At 54.0% G+C, this 23,509-nt stretch overlaps 2 protein-coding genes across 4 annotated transcripts in view; both read right to left on the bottom strand.

Annotated features, from left to right (window-relative positions):
• The window catches only part of LOC140404744 (ephrin type-B receptor 1-like), a 15,806-nt gene extending 15,659 nt beyond the window's left edge, over positions 1–147 (bottom strand). For 2 of the 3 annotated variants that reach the window (XM_072493454.1, XM_072493456.1), the window contains exon 1: positions 16–147. In XM_072493454.1, the coding sequence (XP_072349555.1) occupies positions 16–67 (52 nt within the window). In that variant the 5' untranslated portion in view covers positions 68–147. The other variant, XM_072493455.1, reaches the window with a different exon arrangement.
• A 3,899-nt stretch (positions 148–4,046) lies between these two features.
• On the bottom strand, positions 4,047–14,284 carry LOC140404746 (uncharacterized). Its single transcript, XM_072493457.1, has 2 exons — positions 14,222–14,284; positions 4,047–10,027 (listed from the first exon to the last, which is right to left on the bottom strand). The coding sequence occupies exon 2, from the start codon at positions 10,023–10,025 to the stop codon at positions 5,256–5,258; it is 4,770 nt and encodes a 1,589-aa protein (XP_072349558.1). The 5' UTR covers positions 10,026–10,027; positions 14,222–14,284; the 3' UTR covers positions 4,047–5,255.
• Between the last annotated feature and the right edge of the window lie 9,225 nt (positions 14,285–23,509).

A 23,509-nucleotide genomic window follows, 5' to 3' on the forward strand; every position in this document is an offset into this window, starting at 1 on the left:
ATCTCGAGGCCTCACCATCCACCGCCAGTGCTGTGGGGAGCAGGCACAGGGGGAGCCAGAACCCCATGTCCGGTAGGCTGCGAAAGGAGATCCCTCGGGAACATTCGATTCTTCCTGCTGAATTCAGTTGAACACCAGCTCCCTTCGCTGATCCGCAGCGGTGGGACTGACGGAGGCCTTCGCTCCCCTGGCCATTGACCCCCCTCCCCCCCCACTGTGAGGCCGTGTCCACAGGACGCTGTCCCTTCCCAGCATTCCGTGCACGCCCTCCCCTCCCCCACGCCGCTCAAGGCCAGGCCCCCAGTTTGAGTGGCTCACTTTCCCGGTTCGATTTTTGCAGGCAGGCAAAACTGTGATCTTATTTAAACCCCTCTCACGACTTCAGGATGGCCCAGAACACCTTGCAGCCAGCCACGAACTGCTCGTCGTCACTGTCATAATAGCCACACTCCCATTGCACAGCAAGCTCCCATAAACCGCAATGTGGCCATGGCCCGCTCATCCCGTCCGAAGTGTGGGCCGAATGCCCTTCTCGCCCGCAAAATTATTCTTTCGGTGCATTTTTAAGTGATGTGGGTATCCCTGGCTAGGCCCAGAATTTATCCCCTAATTGCCCCTTGTGAAGGGGGTAAGCTGCCTTCTTGAGCCGCTGCAGTCCCTGAGGTGTAGGTACACCCACTGTGCTGTTAGGGAGTCCCAGGATTTTGACCCCAGCGACAGTGAAGGAACGGCCGATATATTTCCCAGTCGGGACGGTGAGTGACTCGGAGGGGGACCTCCAGGCGGTGGGGTTCCCAGGTATCTGCTGCCCTTGTCCTTCTAGATGGTAGAGGTGGTGGGTTTGGAAGGTGCTGCCTGAGGAGCCTTGGTGAGTTGCTGCAGTGCATCTTGTAGACGGTACACACGGCTGTTACTGTGCGTCGGTGGGGGAGGGAGTGAATGTTTGTGGAAGGGGAGCCAATCAAACGGGGCTGCTTTGTCCTGGATGGTGTCGAGCTTCTTGAGTGTTGTTGGAGCTGCGTTCATCCAGGCAAGTGGAGAGTATTCCCTCACACTCCTGACTTGTGCCTTGTAGATGGTGGACAGGCTTTGGGGAGCCAGGATGTAGGTTACTGTAGGATCTCATAAGAACATAAGAACTAGGAACAGGAGCAGGCCATCTGGCCCCTCGAGCCTGCTCCGCCATTTAATGAGATCATGGCTGATCTTTGTGGACTCAGCTCCACTCTCCGGCCCGTACACCATATCCCCGAATCCCGTTATTCTTTAGAAAGGTATCTATCTTTTTCTTAAAAACTTTTAATGAAGGAGCCTCTACTGCTTCACTGGGCAAGGAATTCCAGAGATTCACAACCCTTTGGGTGAAGAAGTTCCTCCTACACTCCGTCCTAAACCTACTTCCCCTTATTTTGAGGCTATGCCCCCTAGTTCTGCTTTCCCCGACCAGTGGAAACAACCTGCCCGCATCTATCCTATCTATTCCCTTCATAATTTTATATGTCTCAATAAGATCCCCCCGCATCCTTCTAAACTCCAATGAGTACAGTCCCAGTCTACTCAACCTCTCGTCATAATCTAATCCCCTCAACTCTGGGATCAACCTAGTGAATCTCCTCTGCACTCCCTCCAGTGCCAATATGTCCTTTCTCAGGTAAGGAGACCAAAACTGAACACAATACTCCAGATACGGCCTCACCAACACCCTATACAATTGCAGCATAACCTCACTAGTCTTGAACTCCATCCCTCTAGCAATGAAAGACAAAACTCGATTAGCCTTCTTAGTTACCTGTTGCACCTGCACACCAACTTTTTGCGACTCGTGCACCAGCACACCCAGGTCCCTCTGCACAGCAGCATGTTTTAACATCTTACCGTTTAAATAATAATCCATTCTGCTGTTATTCCTCCCAAAATGGATAGCCTCACACTTGGCAACATTGAATTCCATCTGCCAGACCTTAGCCCATTCACCGAACCTATCCAAATCCTTCTGCAGACTTCCGGTATCCTCTGCACTTTTTGCTTTACCACTCATCTTAGTGTCGTCTGCAAACTTTGACACATTGCACTTGGTCCCCAACTCCAAATTGTCTATGTAAATTGTGAACAACTGCGGGCCCAACACTGATCCTTGAGGGACCCCACTAGTTACAGGTTGCCAACCAGAGAGACACCCATTTATCCCCACTCTCTCTCTTACTCTATCTTCAATTAAGAGTCGATTGTCTGGTTAATCCGAGGTGCGCAAAATACAACTTTATTGCTCATTATTCACTTTAATACACTTGCATAAGAATTAAATCAAATCATGCAATAAAAAAATAGAAGCTAAAGAAAACACATTCAGAGTTGTCTTTGATGGTCCCTTGTTTAGGAACAGCCTTCAACACTGGAATGGGCAATTCTTTAAAAAGTTACAAGCGTTTCAAGCTAATAGTAAAAACCATTCATACCCTGTGAAAGTATTTGTCTAAGTGAATACAGAGGCACCGTTTTAGGGCTTCTTGACGTCCTCTTACAGATACATTTAGTTGTCAGAGACATAACATACAGAGCAAAAAATTACAGAGTACATGACCGAACCTTGCACCAGTGAGGCTCGCTTGAGTTTTTCTACCTCCGTCTGGGTGCTTTTTTGCTAAATCAGTGATCTCTTTGGAGTTATCTGGAATATACGTACAACATTCTGACCTAATCGGGCCACCTGTCCCACCTCTCTGGGCGACTAGGTAATCAAGAGCTATTCGATGTTGCAAGGCCACAGTACGGGTGGGTAGCATTTCAGCGGACATCTTGAACTGGGCTGCAGAGGTGTTCTTCGCTACCTTTTCCAGTTTATTCCATAATCTATTGTCACTTGAAGGTGATGTCTGAACAATGGTCTCCGGTGGTCATTGCCTGACACTTGTGTGGCGCGAATGTAACTGGCCCCTTGTCAGCCCGAGCCTGGATATGGTCCAGGTCTTGCTGCATTTGGACAGGGACTGATTCAGTATCTGAGGAGTCGCGAATGGTGCTGAACATTGGGCAGTCATCCACAAACACCCCCACCTCTGACCTCATGATGGTAGGGAGGTGATTGATGAAGCGGCTGAAGGTGGTTGGGTTAGGGTTAGAGTTGACAGCTCCCTTGCCCTGCCTCAAAATGGAGCCGAGGCCTTCTGTTTAACATTGGCTGTGGATGATGGAACCGGCAACAGTGCAGCACCCCCTCAGTACTCGCCCAACATCCCCCCACCCCCCCCAACGCATTTCTCCGTAACCTCCTCCAGTCCCACAACTCCTCGAGACACACTGCGCTCCTCCCACTCCGGCCTCTTACGCAGGCCCGATTTTTATCACTCCAATAATGGCTGCCAAAATCCTCAGCCAGCTGGGGCGGGCGTGGGGTGGGGTCGAGGGCTGGGGGTCGAGGGGCGCATGCTCTGGAAGTCCCTCCCTCAACCTCTTGGCCTCACTGTCTCCCCCTTCAGGGCATTTCGTGGAGCCTTCTTCGTTGGCCGAGCTTTGGGTCATGTGACACAAATCTCTGCTCATGTGACTTCCGTCCACACCACCCCAGCCCTTGAACCTGGAGACACCGACGGGGATACCCCCGACCCTCAGAGCTGCCTCCCCCAAATGGAACCATGGTCGTGCCAACATCTTAGCCGTTGCATCCTTTGGCAATTACCTTGTTGAACTAATTGAACTAATCCCCAACGGTGGCGGGTGGGGACCGATAAGAGGGCTGTAAGTCCACTGAGCCTGTTTGAAGAATAAACTTGCTGAAGGTAAAAGACGAGCTCCTGTCAAAGGCGTCACTCTGTCGTGAGGACTTGGCAGTGATTCCACCCCCCGGATCATTTACTCCCCTCCTCCCACCCCACGCCCATTGCTCAATCCTAACACGCCGACGGCAATCCGGGTGATCGAGCCAATTGCAGCCAACAGAAGGAGGCCGAGAATCGCACGGAGCCCGTGGCTGCTTCCTCCAGGGCGATCCAGTCAGTCCCATCCCTCCTCGATGCCCCCTCACCCCCCCCCCCCCCCCCCCACCAGCAACGGGTCCATCCCCATCACCCTGCGAGTCGATTTCCCTCGGGGCCCCATTCCAATTTCCTCTCGATGTAAACCCTCGTCGCCACTTGCACCACCCATCAACCCCATTGCTCTTGGGGAATGCAAGGTTCCGCTGGCCGGATTAGTGAAAGGCCTCATTCGCAAACACCCCCCCCCACACACACACACACTACCCTACTACCCACCCTGTAATTTACACTGATGGGGGTACAGAAGAGGAAAGAGGCCAATCGGATCCCCTGCCGTGCCGTCCGGAGCTGAGGTCCGAGCGATATTCAAATAAGGCTGCCCGCCCTCATCTGCATATATGTAAATTCAGACGCATGCTTGATCTCGAAGACCTCCGCCTCGAGGCGCTGCCTCCCGTGTTGGTGTTGATTCACTCACACCGAACACATGTGAGGCCACATCTGGGGTGTGGTGGACAGAATTGGTCTCCTTCTCCAAGGGAAGATGTAAATACATCAGGAGCAGTTCAGAGAGCGTTTACCCGACTAATCCCAGGAACGGGCGGGCTGTCTGATGAGGAAAGGTTGGGGAGGTTGGGTTTGTATCCGCTGGAGTTTGAAGAGTGAAATGAAATGAAAATTGCTTATTGTCACAAGTCGGCTTCAAATGAAGTTACTGTGAAAAGCCCCTAGTCGCCACATTCCGGCACCTGTTCGGGGAGGCTGGGACGGGAATCGAACCGTGCTGCTGGCCTGCCTTGGTCTGCTTTAAAAGCCAGCGATTTAGCCCTGTGTGCTAAACCAGCCCCTAAGATTCTCTTGTGGGAGAATCGAGAACCGGGGGAGGGGGGGTCACCGTTTAAAAATAAGGGGGTGGCCCCTTTAAGACGGAGATGAGGAGAAATATTTTCTCTCGGGGGGGGGGGGGGGCGGAGTCTCTGGAACTCTCTTCGTCAAAATGGCGGCGGAAGCAGAATCTTTGAGTATTTTTACGCCGAGCGGGATAGATTCTCGATTAACGAGGGGGGTGAAAGGTTATCGGGGGTGAAAGGTTATCGGGGGTGAAAGGTTATCGGGGGTGAAAGGTTATCAGGGTTCGGCGTGAAGGCTGCACAATTGGATCAGCGATGATTGTATTGAATGGGGGACCAGGCTCGAGGGCCGAGGGAGGGCTCAGTCCGTTCGTGAGGAGACCACCCCTCCCTTTCGAACGTGTGTGGGGGGGGGGGGGGGGCTGAGATATCATCCGGTGGCTGACCCACGGTCGTCCGGCTCCCCGTCGGGGGAGGGGTAGATCTGGCAAGGCTCGGGCTGCAGCAGGCTGTACCGCACGAGTCTGATGCCAAAGGGCCTCTGGGCGAGGCGCTTCATGGGCGCGTAGCACCTGCGGTGGAAGCGGAAGGTGCAGAACAGGAGGAGGCCGCTCGACAAGAGCAGGAGGCCAAGTGAGAGGCAGTGCAGGAGGAAGAGTAGGAGGCAGCACGAGGCCCATTCGCTCAGCGCCGCGAGGAGGCCCAATCCACGCCCCCTGTGTTTAACGGCACCTTTAGGGCTGCCTAGATGGGATTGACTGGTTAGCAGCGCACCGGGGCTGCGGAGGGTTGTCAGGGTGACCTGGCCAGGCATGCTGGCCGTACACAAGACCAGTGGGTCAAGCAGAACGAGAGGCAGCCCTCCCATGTGAGGGGGGCTGTTACAATGAACACCAGTATCATTGAAGGCTCCTTCACCACAGGACATCTTTCCCTCACTCAGCTTCATCCACCTCGTCAAGTATTGAATGTCACAATCACAATGCCATGGGTTGCCATAGAAATGGAGGCAAACCACAGGATTCTCCATCAACAATTCCCGAGGGATTGTTCTCAGCTCATTACTGGAGACGTCCAAAGCTTTCAGATTCCTTAGGAAGGACAATGGGTTATTGGGGAGGCTCTTGATCCTGTTTCCAGACAGGATTAGATATCTGAGTTCCTCCAGAGGGTCAAAGATGTGCTCGGGAATAACCCGAATTGAGTTCCCTCTGAGGCTCAGCTCTTCCAGGGACACCAAGTCATCGAACGCTCCCTCGGGGAGATCAGGAATCTGATTGTGATCGAGGGTTAGGATTCTGAGTGTGGTGAGGTTGCTGAAGTTGGGAATGCTGGTTAAGGAGTTAGACGAGAGGTCCAACTTTTCCAATGGGAGTGAGTGGTCTGAGTCAAAGTGTTGAATGTGGTTGTTGGAGAGATCGAGGTCCTTGAGCTTTGAGAGACTTTTAAACGAGGTTAACGAGACGGACGTGAGATTGTTGCCATTCAATAAGAGGATCTCTGTCTCCTGTGAGAGAGGATGAGGGGTGGACACAAGGGACTGATGGCTACAATTGGTTCCCCTCTTCCCTTGCAAATCCGTGAATGGAGGACAAATTTCCAGGGTAGGAGATGTCTTTAACAAGTAGGTGTTGTCAGTGCTCACTTGAGATCTTTCCGTCACTGTGGGTGTCTGAGGGATCATTCCAATTGTTGTCACAATGGGACAGATTTGCTCAAAGGGGAGATCGATAATCGCAATCCCTTTCCAAACTGATGGTGTCAGACAAACAACACTCCTGGAGTCGGACACACCTGTACTATCGTATATGTTACCATCAATTTTACTAATCCAATCACTAAATATTCGCACAGTGTCACAATCACAGTGCCACGGGTTATCGTAAAGATAGATGTAAGGTGCAGAGAGATTCACAAAGTCTTGAGGAACAGATCTTAGATTATTCTTTGAGATGTCAAATTTGTCCAGAGTTTGAGCATTATGGAATGAGTTTTCAGGGAATTTCTCAATTCTGTTTGCAGACAGGATTAAATGTTTGAGATTCCCCAGAGGTTCAAAGAAATGATTGGGAATAACCCGAATTGTGTTCCCTCTGAGGCTCAGCTCTTCCAGGGACACCAAGTCATCGAACGCTCCCTCGGGGAGATCAGGAATCTGATTGTGATCGAGGGTTAGGATTCTGAGTGTGGTGAGGTTGCTGAAGTTGGGAATGCTGGTTAAGGAGTTAGACGAGAGGTCCAACTTTTCCAATGGGAGTGAGTGGTCTGAGTCAAAGTGTTGAATCTGGTTGTTGGAGAGATCGAGGTCCTTGAGCTTTGAGAGACTTTTAAACGAGGTTAACGAGACGGACGTGAGATTGTTGCCATTCAATAAGAGGATCTCAGTCTCCTGCGAGAGAGGATGAGGGGTGGACACAAGGGACTGATGGCTACAATTGGTTCCCCTCTTCCCTTGCAAATCCGTGAATGGAGGACAAATCTCCAGGGTAGGAGATGTCTTTAACAAGTAGGTGTTGACCGTGCTCACTTGAGATCTTTCCGTCACTGTGGGTGTCTGAGGGATCATTCCAATTGTTGTCACAATGGGACAGATTTGCTCAAAGGGGAGATCGATAATCGCAATCCCTTTCCAAACTGATGGTGTCAGACAAACAACACTCCTGGAGTCGGACACACCTGTACTATCGTATATGCTACCCTCAATTTCATTAATCCAATCACTAAATATTCGCACAGTGTCACAATCACAGTGCCACGGGTTATCGTAAAGATAGATGAAAGGTGGAAAGAGATTCACAAAGTCTGGAGGAATTGTTCTTAGATTATTGTTTGAGATGTCAAATTTGTCCACATTTTCCACATTACGGAGTGGGTTTCCGGGGAATTTCTCAATTCTGTTTCCGGACAGGATTACAACGGTGAGTTCCTCCAGAGGGTCAAAGATGTGCTCGGGAATAACCCGAATTGAGTTCCCTCTGAGGCTCAGCTCTTCCAGGGACACCAAGTCATCGAACGCTCCCTCGGGGAGATCAGGAATCTGATTGTGATCGAGGGTTAGGATTCTGAGTGTGGTGAGGTTGCTGAAGTTGGGAATGCTGGTTAAGGAGTTAGACGAGAGGTCCAACTTTTCCAATGGGAGTGAGTGGTCTGAGTCAAAGTGTTGAATGTGGTTGTTGGAGAGATCGAGGTCCTTGAGCTTTGAGAGACTTTTAAACGAGGTTAACGAGACGGACGTGAGATTGTTGCCATTCAATAAGAGGATCTCTGTCTCCTGCGAGAGAGGATGAGGGGTGGACACAAGGGACTGATGGCTACAATTGGTTCCCCTCTTCCCTTGCAAATCCGTGAATGGAGGACAAATCTCCAGGGTAGGAGTTGTCTTTAACAAGTAGGTGTTGACCGTGCTCACTTGAGATCTTTCCGTCACTGTGGGTGTCTGAGGGATCATTCCAATTGTTGTCACAATGGGACAGATTTGCTCAAAGGGGAGATCGATAATCGCAATCCCTTTCCAAACTGATGGTGTCAGACAAACAACACTCCTGGAGTCGGACACACCTGTACTATCGTATATGCTACCCTCAATTTCATTAATCCAATCACTAAATATTCGCACAGTGTCACAATCACAGTGCCACGGGTTATCGTAAAGATAGATGAAAGGTGGAAAGAGATTCACAAAGTCTGGAGGAATTGTTCTTAGATTATTGTTTGAGATGTCAAATTTGTCCACATTTTCCACATTACGGAGTGGGTTTCCGGGGAATTTCTCAATTCTGTTTCCGGACAGGATTACAACGGTGAGTTCCTCCAGAGGGTCAAAGATGTGCTCGGGAATAACCCGAATTGAGTTCCCTCTGAGGCTCAGCTCTTCCAGGGACACCAAGTCATCGAACGCTCCCTCGGGGAGATCAGGAATCTGATTGTGATCGAGGGTTAGGATTCTGAGTGTGGTGAGGTTGCTGAAGTTGGGAATGCTGGTTAAGGAGTTAGACGAGAGGTCCAACTTTTCCAATGGGAGTGAGTGGTCTGAGTCAAAGTGTTGAATGTGGTTGTTGGAGAGATCGAGGTCCTTGAGCTTTGAGAGACTTTTAAACGAGGTTATCGAGACGGACGTGAGATTGTTGCCATTCAATAAGAGGATCTCTGTCTCCTGCGAGAGAGGATGAGGGGTGGACACAAGGGACTGATGGCTACAATTGGTTCCCCTCTTCCCTTGCAAATCCGTGAATGGAGGACAAATTTCCAGGGTAGGAGATGTCTTTAACAAGTAGGTGTTGACCGTGCTCACTCGAGATCTTTCCGTCACTGTGGGTGTCTGAGGGATCATTCCAATTGTTGTCACAATGGGACAGATTTGCTCAAAGGGGAGATCGATAATCGCAATCCCTTTCCAAACTGATGGTGTCAGACAAACAACACTCCTGGAGTCGGACACACCTGTACTATCGTATATGTTACCATCAATTTTACTAATCCAATCACTAAATATTCGCACAGTGTCACAATCACAGTGCCACGGGTTACCGTAAAGATGGATGTAAGATGCAGAGAGTTTCACAAAGTCTTGAGGAATTGTTCTTAGATTATTGTTTGAGATGTCAAATTTGTCCAGATTTTGAGCTTTAAGGAATGAGTTTTTGGGGAACTTCTCAATTCTGTTTCCGGACAGGAATACATTTCTGAGTTTCTCCAGAGGGTCAAAGATGTGCTCGGGAATAACCCGAATTGTGTTCCCTCTGAGGCTCAGCTCTTCCAGGGACACCAAGTCATCGAACGCTCCCTCGGGGAGATCAGGAATCGGATTGTGATCGAGGGTTAGGATTCTGAGTGTGGTGAGGTTGCTGAAGTTGGGAATGCTGGTTAAGGAGTTAGACGAGAGGTCCAATGTTTCCAATGGGAGTGTATAGTCCGGATCAAAGCGTTCAATCTGGTTGTCGGAGAGGATGAGTTCTTTGAGGTTGGAGAGGCTTTTTAACGAGCTTAAAGACACGTTGGTGAGGCTGTTGTCATTCAATAAGAGGATCTCTGTCTCCTTCAAGAGAGAATGAGGGATGGATACATGGGACTGATGGCTACAGTCAGTTTCTGTCTTCGCTTGCGGATAAATGTACATCTCACATTGGGATTTTGATTGGAAAAAAGATGATAGGTACATAGGACAGAGGGTTTGCAAGTATAACATCCTCAACAGCCACATTCCTGCAGATGAAGAGCAGAAAGAAGACACTTGTCAATGCTGACTATCACTTCAATATTCCCTAATTGTCTCTCTATTAACCGAACAAACCTTGGTCATTGACATCCCAACAGAAGAGTGGGTCAGGGTTCAACATATTGAGGGCCTTCTTGCAATTGTTGCAAGTGACCATCCTGCGCGTACGCTGAGGGAGTGGCTCTAGGCTCTTCGAGTACAGAGGCCTTCGTCGCTCATATTCACTGATCCCACTCTGACCTTGCCGCCTCGGCAACTGATTGGATGGAGGGACAGGGTCGAGGAGCTGACTGGAGAGAGAGAGAGAGAGAGGGAGAGAGAGAGAGAGGGGGAGAATCAGCGGAGAGAGTGATAGAGATGGAGGAGAAAGAGAGAGAGATAAAGGAGAGAGAGAGAGATGGGGGGAGAGAGAGAGATGGAGGAGAGAGAGATGGGGTGAGAGAGAAATGGGTAGAGAGAGAGATGGCGAGAGAGATGTGGGGAGAGAGCAATGGGTAGAGAGAGATTGGGTGGGAGAGAGAGATGGGGAGAGAGAAATGGGAGAGAGAGAGAAATGGGAGAGAGAGAGAGATGGGGGAAGAGAGATGGGGGAGAGAGAGCTGGAGAGGAGAGAGAGAGGAGAAGGGGGAGAGAGATGGGGGAGAGAGAGAGAGATGGGGAAGGAGAGAGAGATGGGGAAGGAGAGAGAGATGGGGAGAGAGAGATGGGGAGAGAGAGGTGGGGGGAGAGAGGTGGGGGAGAGAAAGGTGAGGAGAGAGATGTGGGGGAGAGAGAGAGATGGGGGGATAGAGCGAGGGAGAGATGGGGAAGAGAGGAACAGAGATGTGGAGAGAGAGAGAGAGAGATGGGGAGAGAGAGAGAGAGAGATGGGGAGAAAGGGAGAGGGAGAGATGGGGAGGAAGGAAGAGAGAGAGGGCCGTGGCCAATTGAAGGGATTCAAATCAGGAATGAGGAAGAGTCCCGAATTAGGTGAGGCGCACAGATCCCAGATCTGGGAAGGCTACAGGGATAGGGAGAGGTGAGCCAGGGAGGGATTTGGACCCGAGGTCTTCAAAAAGATGAGCGGGGTCTGGACAGTGTCGAGAGGACGTGTCCCCATTTGTGAAAGGCTCGAGGACGAGCGGGACACAGATCTGAAGTGGTTATTAAAACAAGCGACGGGGACAGGAGGAGGAACGTTCTCACCCAGCGCGGGGTTAGGCTCGGGAAGTCGCTGCCTGAGAGCGGGATGGAGGCAGATTCAATCCAGGCTTCCCAGTGGGATTGGGATTGTGATCTGAAGGGGGAGGATGAGCCGGGTTATGGTGAGAAGGTGGGGTGATGGGTAACGGAACTCAGAACGCCAGTGCAGACGCGATGGGCCGAGTGACCCCCTTCTGCCCCCGACCAATTCTGTGATTCTATGGACGCCCAATTGGTTGGACCAGGAGCTAGTGGACACAAGGCGGATGGCTTAACGGGACTGGGGAGCGAGTTAGGTCACTGGCTATGGAGTCTTGGGTAAGCTCATGAGGGCTGTCCTCTATCGTAGCAGCCAAGTATCTTATCTGGGGCAGGCAGAGAGCAGAGCTCAATGTTTTAACAATTTCCTATCTTATCGCTGTCACTGTGGATATCAAAGGAAGGAAATGAGTCAGTGAGCTGACACTCCAATTCTGATCCTGTCGGTATCGGAGGACAGAGATAACGTAGTCAGACTGCAGCTAGGTCTGCTGCCCTGGCTACATTTAGGCATCAAGCAACTAAACTGAAAACGGATGATCCGGTCGTCATCTCGTTGCTGTTTGTTGGAGGACATTGGCTACATGGGTGGCCGATGTTCCAATTTGGGCCTGGACACCAGGCTGGTCTTCCGAACAGCTCCTCGGGATGGCCTGCTACTTGGGACAGGCGGACAAGACCACGGCTTAACATCTCACCTAAGAGATGGCTCCTCCGACAGTCTCTGGGAACTGAACATGGGAGAGAACATGCCCGGATTATGAGCTCTGGAGCGAGACTCGAGCCCAGAAGCTTCTGACGGCCAAGAGATCGACACTGATCCGCGTCTTGATGCATCGTCCCAGGTCTGAGGTGACCTGCTTATCGGCACCACTCAACAGATAGTCCACTTGCCGAAGGGTGATAGCGGAGCCAGTTCGACGGATCTCAGACATGTCAAATCAGGTCACTAAGGTAAGTGTGATCAATCTCTACAAGATACACTGCAGCGACTCATCAAAGAGTCTTCCACGGCACCTTCTAAACCCGCGGCCTCTACCACTTAGAAGGACAAGAGCAGCAGATACCTGGGAACCACCACTTGGAGGTTCCCCTCCGAGCCACACACCCTTCTTAAATTAGTTCACCAGCTACCTTGGCCATTTATAACCCACCCCGAATTGCTCTCGAGAAGGTGGGTGGGTGAGCCGCCTTCCTGAGCCGCTGCAGTCCATGCGGTGCAGGTACACCCACCGTGCTGTTAGGGAGGGAGTTCCAGGATTTTGTCCCAGTGACAGTGAAGGAGCGGCCAATATATTTCCAAGTCAGGTGAGTGACTTGGGAGAGGAACCTCCAGGTGTGGGGTTCCCAGGTGTCTGCTACCCTTGTCCTTAAAGGTTACGGGTTTGGAAGGTGCTGCCTAAGGCATCTTGGTGAGTTGCTGCAGTGCATCTTGTAGATGGTACACACGGCTGCCACTGTGCGTCGGTGGGGGAGGGAGTGAATGTTTGTGGAAGGGGGAGCCAATCAAGCGGGGCTGCTTTGTCCTGGATGGTGTCGAGCTTCTTCAGTGTTGTTGGAGCTGCGCTCATCCAGGCAAGTGGAGAGTATTCCATCACATTCCTGACTTGTGCCTTGTAGGTGGAGGACAGGAAAGTGTATCACCTTGGAATGTTACAACACCCTCTGAAACAAACCACCTAGCAGGAACCAATCGCTGACTGTTGTCAGGCAGAACACTGCCCCTGGCCAACCCGCCAACCAATCAAACCGACTTCTTCCAAACCTGGTTCCTAAGATTCACCAATGTGCCTGACTTCTCCTCTCTAAAACAAGACCCGGGAACGCCGTGTCCTGACTAGCAGGCTGCTTCAGCTCAAGTCCTCCAGTTGAAGGCACATTCCGAATGTGGGTCCGCGGACCAAAAATAGTAAATAGAAGAAAATGGGAACCAAGCAAATAAACAGGAACTGACAGGAACGATATCAGAGCTTCACTGTCACTGGGTCATAATCATGGAGGTTGTGTTGGAGTTGGACTGAACATTGGTGAGGCCACAGCAGGAGCACTGTGTGCAGTTCTCGTTGCCACATTATAGGAAGGATGTGATTGCGCTGGAGGGGGTGCAGAGGCGATTCACCAGGATGTTGCCTGGGATGGAACGTTTTAGTTATGAAGAGAGGTTGGACAGGCTTGGGTTGTTTTTGCTGGAGCAGTGAGGACTGAGGGGCGACCTGATCGAGGTGGACAAGATTATGAGGGGCACGGACAGGGTAGATAGGGAGCGGCTGTTCCCCTTAGTTGAAGGGACAGTCATGAGGGGGACACAAGTTCAAGGTGAGGGGCGGGAGGTTTAGGGGGGATTTGAGGAAAAGTCTTTTTACCCAGAGGTTGGTGACGGTTTGGAATACGCCGCCTGGGAGGGGGGGGTAGAGGCGAGTTGCCTCACATCCTTTACAATGTACCTGGATGAGCACTTAGCGCGTCCATAACATTCAAGGCTGTGGCGGCGCAGTGGGTTAGTACTGCTGCCTCACGGCGCCGAGGACCCGGGTTCAATCCCGGCTCTGGGTCACTGTCCGTGTGGAGTTTGCACATTCTCCCCCGTGTCTGCGTGGGTTTCGCCCCCACAGCCCAAAGATGCGCAGGGCAGGTGGATTGGCCGCGCTAAATTGCCCCTTAATTGGAAAAAACGAATTGGGTACTCTAAATTTCTAAAAAGAAAAGCCGGGTGTAGGATTTAAGAAGCATGTTAAGGAGTTGAGAGAGGTAGAGAGATGGAGAGGTTTCGGAAAGGACTCCCAGCACCGGACAGTACGGAAATGCAAGTCTGTCTTTCTCATTGCAATCCCCGGGGACAGAGTAAGAGGGGCTGCCGTCTCGACATATCTGGTCTAACGGAGGAGCCGAGAGGTTTGTCCAGTCCTTATCTCCCGCCCCTTCAGAACAAAGACATCGCGCAAGGTAGGGAGCATGCTTACCGAAGCCGTTCTCCAGCCGAGGCCACTCTGGACTGTTCCAAGGACCCTGCGCCGAGATGTGGAGGGCTTCACGGGGAAGACAGCGGGACACAAGACCTCCCCGGGCGTCGAAGCAGTCAGGGGAATGCTCTCCACTTTTATCTCTCGCCCACACCCCCTTCCTCCTAAACCCAAAGCACTTATCGGTGGTTTCATTGCGAGGAGGAAGTGCGAGTATCAAGTATCGCTCCGGGACAAAAAAAACACGCCAGCAGGCAATTCTTTTTTTAAATATATTTTCATTCGAGCTTTTCACTTTATACACAATAAAGTTTTTTAAAAATAACCAAATCCCTACAATTTGCAAAGACCAGACATTGAAAAAAAAAGCCCAACTTCTTTTTGTATTTAATCGCTTATTGTCACAAGTGGGCTTCAAATCAAGTTACTGTGAAAAGCCCCTCGTCGCCACATTCCGCCGCCTGTTCGGGGAGGCTGGTACGGGGATTGAACCCACGCTGCTGGCCTCGGTCTGCTTTACAAGCCAGCTATTTAGCCCACTGTGCTAAACCACCTTCCCCCCAATTTTTAAAAGTTGTTTTTATTGTGGTGTTCCATTCTACACACTCTACAGTAGACAAGGGCATTTGCAGCTGCTATAATATACAGGAACTTTTCCGTTGGTTTTGGGTTCTTTCCCCTTTGTCAACTGCACCCCCACCTCTCTCCTCCCTGTCTCTTCCCTGCTGTTCTCATTGGCTCCTGTGAGCGCCCGCCCCCCCTCCCCCCCCCCCCTTGGCTCTATTAGCTGTCGGCATCGAACAGGTCCTGGAACGAGTTGGTGACTGACCCTCCTTCCTTCCTGACCCTCAGATGCCCAATTTGATCATCTCCGGCTGGAGAAATTCCGACACGTTTGGGGGGGGGGGGGGGGGATGCTGTCGATCGGCAGCCGAGCAGGATTCACCGGCGGGCCATTAGGGAAGCAAAGGCTCGGGCTGCTCCGATACCCCGAAGACTGCCACTCTTGGGCATGGCTCCACCCTCATCCCCACAACCTTGGGCATCGCCTCGGCGAAGGCCGTCCAGATCCCAACAAGTCTGGGGCAGGCCCAGAACATCTGGGCGTGGTTGGCCGAGCCTCCCTGGCACCGCTCACATTTGTCCTCCGCCTCCGGGAAGAACCTGTTCATTCGCGCTCTGGTCAGGTGTGATCTGTGCACCACTTTCAGCTGCATGAGGCTTAACCTTGCGCAGGAGGAGGTGGAGTTGCGCTGTTCAGTGCTTCGCTCCAGAGTCCCCACCCTATTTTCATCCCAAGCCCTTTCCCATTTTTTCCATGTCTAGTCCAGTGGGAAGCGTGGGTCCTTTCTAATAGTCATCCGTACAGGTCCCCGCATTTCCCCCCTCCCAGGTTACCAACATCTTGATGCATCTGTGCTTTGTTAATATATTTATGTGTCGCCGCACTATATATTAATCGACAGAACTTGAGACTGAGCTTCTTGGGTGAAGTAAAGTATAGCTTCATTTGTGTCAGTTTTAAAATCCACTGCTCAAGTCAGATTTTATGCGAGTACGGAATTTAGAACGTTCGTTTGTCCAACGCAAATACAGATGGTTGAGTTGAATTGAAAATACAATCCAGTTTGTGGTAATTTCTTCAGATCAAAATGCACGATGCAAAAATGAAACGAATAGTGGTTTGCAAAGGAAAGTAAAAGAATAGGTTTCAAAGGTTAGGTTAAAGATGATTTTGGAGTGTAGAAGGTTCTCTCCCGGTCTCTTAAGGAGATCACAATCTTTAAGGTTCTGTCCCCTTTCTGACTGTGATTGGGTTTAAGTAATTATAATTCATCTAATTCGACCGAAATGTCTGTGCATCAAGTTTTAAGAGATAACGTGGCATGAGAGAATGTTTCCACAATATGGTGTGATCGAACCACCTGTTTTCCAGAGCTGGGATGTTTGCCTAGTAATGATAACAATGAGTCTATTCCATAGCGTGGCCTTGTAGAGTATGGTCAGTTTTCAAACTGACTTCCTTATCTGATCCTTTACCACGCTCTCAGCATTTTCTGCTGTCATGTTTAATACATGATTCTTAATAGTATAATGTCACTAAATCATTTCTTCCTTTAAACTTAATTACCTATAAGAAAAGGTTAGTTTCTATCACTCCTCTAACATTGTACGTCTCAGGGTCCGTGGGTATGGTGGGATCTCCTTGCGGAGGAAGTTCTCAACCAGTATCTGTCGGGAGTTTGTCCCCGTTAGGTAGCTGCACTCTCTCTGTCAGATGGTAGCGAGCCGGTCCTCTGTGCAGTCAGCGTCCCCCTGTCCTGTCTCCACGTCTTAAAGGTGGTGTCTAGCATGGTTGGCGGGGGGGTGGGGGGGGGGGGGAACCTGTGGTTAATGCAGATGGGGGCATTTCGGTCAAGCGCCATTGGACTTACGGAGTGTTTGGCTGGCAGGGATAAAAACGGTGTCGTAGCGAGGGCCCGGAGGACTGTCCCTGCACAGGTGCTCTCCTCCATCCTCACCCATTCCGTGTCTGAATCATAGAACTTACAGTGCAGAAGGAGGCCATTCGGCCCATCGAGTCTGCACCGGCTCTTGGAAAGAGCAACCTACACAAGCCCACACCCCCACCCTATCCCCATAACCCAGTAACCCCACCCAACACCAAGGGCAATTTTGGACACCAAGGGCAATTTATCACGGCCAATCCACCTAACCCGCACATCTTTGGACTGTGGGAGGAAACCGGAGCACCCGGAGGAAACCCACGCAGACACGGGGGAGAACGTGCAGACTCCGCACAGACAGTGACCCAAGCCGGGAATCGAACCGGTGGGGGGGGGGGGGGGGCGGTCATTATCACGTTCAGCAGCCGCCTGATGTTCACAGTTAGCTGTCTACCCTTCAGAAAGCCCGCCTGGTCCTCTGCAACCACCTCTGGTATGCAGTTCTCTCGCCACTTAGCCAGGATTTTTGCGAGTATTTTCGTGTCCACATTAAGCAGCGAAATGGGTCTGTATGGTCCGCATTGCCCTGGGTCTTTAGTCTTTTTGGGTATCAGCGATATGGTGGCTGTGTTAGCGTTGGAGACAGAGTGCCCCTCACTAGCGAGTCTGCGAACATAGAATTTACAGTGCAGAAGGAGGCCATTCGGCCCATCGAGTCTGCACCGGCCCTTACAAAGAGCACCCTACCCAAGCCCACGTCTCTGCCCTATCCCCGTAGCTCAGTAATCCCCACTTAACCTTTTTGGACACCAAGGGGCAATTTATCATGGCCAATCCACCTAACCTGCACGTCTTTGGACTGGGGGAGGAAACCGGAGCACCCGGAGGAAACCCACGCACACACGGGGAGGACGTGCAGACTCTGCACAGGCAGTGCCCCAAGCCGGGAATCGAACCTGAGACCCTGGAGCGATGAAGTGACTGCGCTATCCACTGTGCTACTGTGCTGCCCCTCACCTCTCGCAGGTGCGGGGCCAGTGTCAATTTTTTGTTACAGTTCTCCGGTAACCCGTTGGACCCCGGCGCCTTCCCCGCTGGCATGGAGCTGATACTTTCCATGACCTCGCCCCTTATTGGTGCTTCCACTCCCTCCTCTATCGTCCCCCATGTTATGTCCAGTCCATCGAGGAACCGTTTCATCCGCAAGTCCCCATCGGGGACCTCGGAGGTGTAGAGACCCCGGTAGAGAGCTCTGTTGATCTTTTTTGGTTGGGCTACCAGTCTGCCTCGGCTGTCCTTTACCGGGGCTATTTCCCTCGTGGCTGCCTGCTTTCTCAACTGGTGAGCTAGCAGGCGGCTAACCTGGTCTCCGCGCTCGTGGAAGGTCCCCTGGTGGAGTTGGCACGCTGCCTTCCTGGTGGATAGCAGGTTAAAGTCCATTTGTCGCTTTTTCCTTCTGCTCTACGGTCGGAACCTCAGAGTATCTTCTGTCGACCTCCAGGATGGAGTCGATCAGCTATTGCCTGGCCTCCTTCTCGTCCCTGTCCCTGCGTGCTAAGAGGCGATTTGGAAGAAGAAAATTCCTATTCACCTGGGTGCGTGAACCTCCATGGGTGCACAGCCCCCACTAGCTCATAAATATGCACGTTCACATCAATGTATATAGTTACCGATCAATGTATATAGTTATCAGTACGATCTCTGACCAGCAGGTGGTAGTATAGATCCACCATGTGAGTTGAGAGATTCGCCAGTTGGTAGTAAGTCGTACAAGAGGAGAGCCGCACCAGAAGTAGCTCCAGGGGAATTCACTGAATTCATTTATTTTGTTACCGTTTATATCATAGCTCGTTAGTTATTTTTCCACGTGTTCATCTCGTTAATAAATCATCTCACTGGTCAAAGAACGAGATGTTGTGTGTTGAACTTTACCACGGCCGTAACGCAGAACGTTGGCGAGGACCACTGGTGCCCCGTCCAGGACACCGCTGACCATGACGTACCGTCCCCCTGGATCCATAACCGTCCTTGTCGAGGTAAATATCGTCCCAGTATTGTTACCCCCCAACCGGGGCTCTCGTCCCGTAACATGAATGGTCCGTCTGTCCCACCCAGACCTTCCTTACCCGCAGTCGGTCCTTCTACCCTCAGGTGTGCCTCTTGGAGGAAGACTATGTCGGCTCTCTTACCGTTCAGGTGGGCGAAGACTCTGGATCTTTTCAGCGGGCTGTTAGTCACCTGGAACGTCAGGGGACCTATCTTGGGGGGGGGGGTTTGTAACCCCGCTCCTGTGGTATCAACCATACTTACCTTGCGGGTGCGCCCCTGCACTCCCGGGGTTTCCCTGTGTTAGGAGGAGCCGCCCAGAATGGCCACGGTCACCATGAGGCCAGGCCCGTGCTCTCCGGGGTTCCCTTGTTCAGGGACCCTCCAAAGTTGCTACTTGCCGCGCCATCTTGTTCCACGTTCCTGAGAGTGATCTGCTGAAGGCGCCGTCTCTCTGGCGGGAGGTGTGTCGCAGGCTCCCCCCCCTCCCGCTCCTCACTCATACCTCCTGCGCTGTCTTTCCCGGGAGAGTGGTGCCTCCCCTCTCCCCCCCCCCTCCTGGGGTCAGTCTGACCCCCCCTCCGCTCTGCTGGTGCCCCCTCTACCTCCTCCTCGCCCTCTGCGGCCCTCGCCCCCTCCTTTCTGCGAAACGGTTCCCCCCCTGTCCACGACGCGGCAGTGCAGTCCCGCGCAAAATTGTCCTTTAGTTCCCCTCCGGCCTCCTCTGCGCCTATTTGTCGCGGTCTCCCTTGCTGGCCGCTCTTTTGAACGAACACATCTGCTTCCGCAGGGGCGCTATTGTTCCTTGCCCTGGTATCTTACCCAGAGCTTGGCTGGGTACGACAGCCCAGATTTAATGTCGTTCCTGTACAGGGCTGCTTTTGCCCTGTTAAATTCTGCTCTTTGCCAGGTCCACCCCAATGTCCGGACGGACTCTGATCTTGTGTCCTTCCCAGTTGCATGCCTTTTGGCAATGGGCGCTCTCGGCTGCTCCCCCGCCTGGGGTTTCAGCCGGAGCCACCTGTAGGCCCTGTCGATCTCCGGCGGCCTGGGGAAGCTGTCTCTCCCCACTCGGTTACCCGGCGCCTGGGCCATTTAGTCCTCGATTCCTTCTGGCAGGCCCGCTATTCTGATATTCTGCCATCCCGACTGATTTCCCTGGTCCTCCACCTCCAGGTTCCCCCGAGTCGCCACCCACCTCTTAGTTTCGGCCTCCAGGGTGGAGTCCCTCGAGGCTTTCACCAGCTCCTCGACTGTGCTCCCCTGGACCTGCAGTCTCCTTCCCATGCTGTCGAGGGCCACCTCCATGGCGGCCAACGCCCCCCCCCCCCCATCACATTTCTTTCAACCTCTATGTCGTTCCCTCACCGCATTCAGTTGCCCGGTGAGGAACGTCTTCCATCCACCTCCTGGTCCGGTGGGGGCTTGTTTCTCGGGTCGCCGGCCTCCCTCTCTCTGGGAGTGGCCGGGGACCCCTCACCTTATGGGTCAGCTTGCCCGCTTGCCCACCGCTCCTTCCGTCCCAGCTTTTGGCGTATCTGCAGCCTTTTGAACTGCTGCTTCCTGGCATCCTTGCTGTAATACTTGTCGTTGAGAGTTAGGGGATGTTTAAGTCCAATTCTGTGGGCTCCAAGTGCCTATTATTCTGTCTTTCGGAGGAGAGACAGCACATCCCCGTCATGGGGATCACTGCACCTCAGGCGACGGGCAAAGGCTGAGAGGGCGGGTCCATCGTGACTAACCTCGACCGGTACGGGAATTGAACCCGCGCCCCTGGCCTACGCTCAGCATCACGAGCCAGCCGTCCAGCCCACTGAGCTAAACCCTCTGCCACCATCGCGTCTGAGAGTATCCTACCTAGGCCCACACCCCAACCCAACCCCGCCTAACCTTGGACTCACCGAGGCTATTCAACCCGTCCCATTCATTCTGGCCCCTCCCCCAAAAGCAACTGAAACTAACCCCCGCCACCCCCCCCCCCCCCCCCCCCCGGCTATTTATCTCTCTTCAGATACTTATCCAACTCCCCTTTTGAAAGCCACGATGGAGCCTGCCTCCATCACACGCTCAGGCAGTGGAGACCAGATCCTCCGCACTTCCTGCATGAAATGGTTTCTCGTGTCAGCCCCGGTTCTGAACCCTCCAGCTGGTGGGAGCACGATGAGATTCTTCCTGCTCCAAAGATCAGGCTCTGAAATCTGAGCACATCGCTCACAAAAGGTGCAGTGGATGCTGGGTCTCTGCCTTCGAGGGGGAGACGGGCCCGCTTTGGGTTGGGATATGGACCTGTGCATAGCTGGGAGAAGAGCCCGCGCTTGGCTGGGAGAAGAGCCCGCGCTTGGCTGGGAGATGGACCCGCGCTTGGCTGGGAGATGGACCCGCGCTTGGCTGGGAGATGGACCCGCGCTTGGCTGGGAGATGGACCCGCGCTTGGCTGGGAGATGGACCCGCGCTTGGCTGGGAGATGGACCCGCGCTTGGCTGGGAGATGGACCCGCGCTTGGCTGGGAGATGGACCCGCGCTTGGCTGGGAGATGGACCCGCGCTTGGCTGGGAGATGGACCCGCGCTTGGCTGGGAGATGGACCCGCGCTTGGCTGGGAGATGGACCCGCCCTTGGCTGGGAGATGGACCCGCGCTTGGCTGGGAGATGGACCCGCGCTTGGCTGGGAGATGGACCCGCGCTTGGCTGGGAGATGGACCCGCGCTTGGCTGGGAGATGGACCCGCGCTTGGCTGGGAGATGGACCCGCGCTTGGCTGGGAGATGGACCCGCGCTTGGCTGGGAGATGGACCCGCGCTTGGCTGGGAGATGGACCCGCGCTTGGCTGGGAGATGGACCCGCGCTTGGCTGGGAGATGGACCCGCGCTTGGCTGGGAGATGGACCCGCGCTTGGCTGGGAGATGGACCCGCGCTTGGCTGGGAGATGGACCCGCGCTTGGCTGGGAGATGGACCCGCGCTTGGCTGGGAGATGGACCCGCGCTTGGCTGGGAGATGGACCCGCGCTTGGCTGGGAGATGGACCCGCGCTTGGCTGGGAGATGGACCCGCGCTTGGCTGGGAGATGGACCCGCGCTTGGCTGGGAGATGGACCCGCGCTTGGCTGGGAGATGGACCCGCGCTTGGCTGGGAGATGGACCCGCGCTTGGCTGGGAGATGGACCCGCGCTTGGCTGGGAGATGGACCCGCGCTTGGCTGGGAGATGGACCCGCGCTTGGCTGGGAGATGGACCCGCGCTTGGCTGGGAGATGGACCCGCGCTTGGCTGGGAGATGGACCCGCGCTTGGCTGGGAGATGGACCCGCGCTTGGCTGGGAGATGGACCCGCGCTTGGCTGGGAGAAGAGCCTGCGCTTGGCTGGGAGATGGACCCGCGCTTGGCTGGGAGATGGACCCGCGCTTGGCTGGGAGATAGACCCGCGCTTGGCTGGGAGAAGAGCCTGCGCTTGGCTGGGAGATGGACCCGCGCTTGGCTGGGAGAAGAGCCCGCGCTTGGCTGGGAGAAGAGCCCGCGCTTGGCTGGGAGATGGACCCGCGCTTGGCTGGGAGAAGAGCCCGCGCTTGGCTGGGAGATGGACCCGCGCTTGGCTGGGAGATGGACCCGCGCTTGGCTGGGAGAAGAGCCCGCGCTTGGCTGGGAGATGGACCCGCGCTTGGCTGGGAGAAGAGCCCGCGCTTGGCTGGGAGATGGACCCGCGCTTGGCTGGGAGAAGAGCCCGCGCTTGGCTGGGAGATGGACCCGCGCTTGGCTGGGAGATGGACCCGCGCTTGGCTGGGAGAAGAGCCCGCGCTTGGCTGGGAGATGGACCCGCGCTTGGCTGGGAGAAGAGCCCGCGCTTGGCTGGGAGAAGAGCCCGCGCTTGGCTGGGAGATGGACCCGCGCTTGGCTGGGAGATAGACCCGCGCTTGGCTGGGAGAAGAGCCCGCGCTTGGCTGGGAGATGGACCCGCGCTTGGCTGGGAGAAGAGCCCGCGCTTGGCTGGGAGATGGACCCGCGCTTGGCTGGGAGATGGACCCGCGCTTGGCTGGGAGATGGACCCGCGCTTGGCTGGGAGATGGACCCGCGCTTGGCTGGGAGATGGACCCGCGCTTGGCTGGGAGATGGACCCGCGCTTGGCTGGGAGATGGACCCGCGCTTGGCTGGGAGATGGACCCGCGCTTGGCTGGGAGATGGACCCGCGCTTGGCTGGGAGAAGAGCCTGCGCTTGGCTGGGAGATGGACCCGCGCTTGGCTGGGAGAAGAGCCTGCGCTTGGCTGGGAGATGGACCCGCGCTTGGCTGGGAGATGGACCCGCGCTTGGCTGGGAGATGGACCCGCGCTTGGCTGGGAGATGGACCCGCGCTTGGCTGGGAGATGGACCCGCGCTTGGCTGGGAGATGGACCCGCGCTTGGCTGGGAGATGGACCCGCGCTTGGCTGGGAGATGGACCCGCCCTTGGCTGGGAGATGGACCCGCGCTTGGCTGGGAGATGGACCCGCGCTTGGCTGGGAGATGGACCCGCGCTTGGCTGGGAGATGGACCCGCGCTTGGCTGGGAGATGGACCCGCGCTTGGCTGGGAGAAGAGCCCGCGCTTGGCTGGGAGATGGGCCCGCGCTTGGCTGGGAGAAGAGCCCGCGCTTGGCTGGGAGATGGACCCGCGCTTGGCTGGGAGAAGAGCCCGCGCTTGGCTGGGAGATGGACCCGCGCTTGGCTGGGAGATAGACCCGCGCTTGGCTGGGAGAAGAGCCCGCGCTTGGCTGGGAGATGGACCCGCGCTTGGCTGGGAGAAGAGCCCGCGCTTGGCTGGGAGATGGACCC

Source organism: Scyliorhinus torazame, chromosome 31 (assembly GCF_047496885.1).
Source record: "Scyliorhinus torazame isolate Kashiwa2021f chromosome 31, sScyTor2.1, whole genome shotgun sequence".
Lineage (NCBI taxonomy): Eukaryota > Metazoa > Chordata > Chondrichthyes > Carcharhiniformes > Scyliorhinidae > Scyliorhinus > Scyliorhinus torazame.

What these genes read in the sequence shown, in the direction of transcription:
- LOC140404746 (XM_072493457.1), bottom strand. Translation starts at nt 10,025, where the DNA reads ATGTGGCTGTTGAGGATGTTATACTTGCAAACCCTCTGTCCTATGTAC.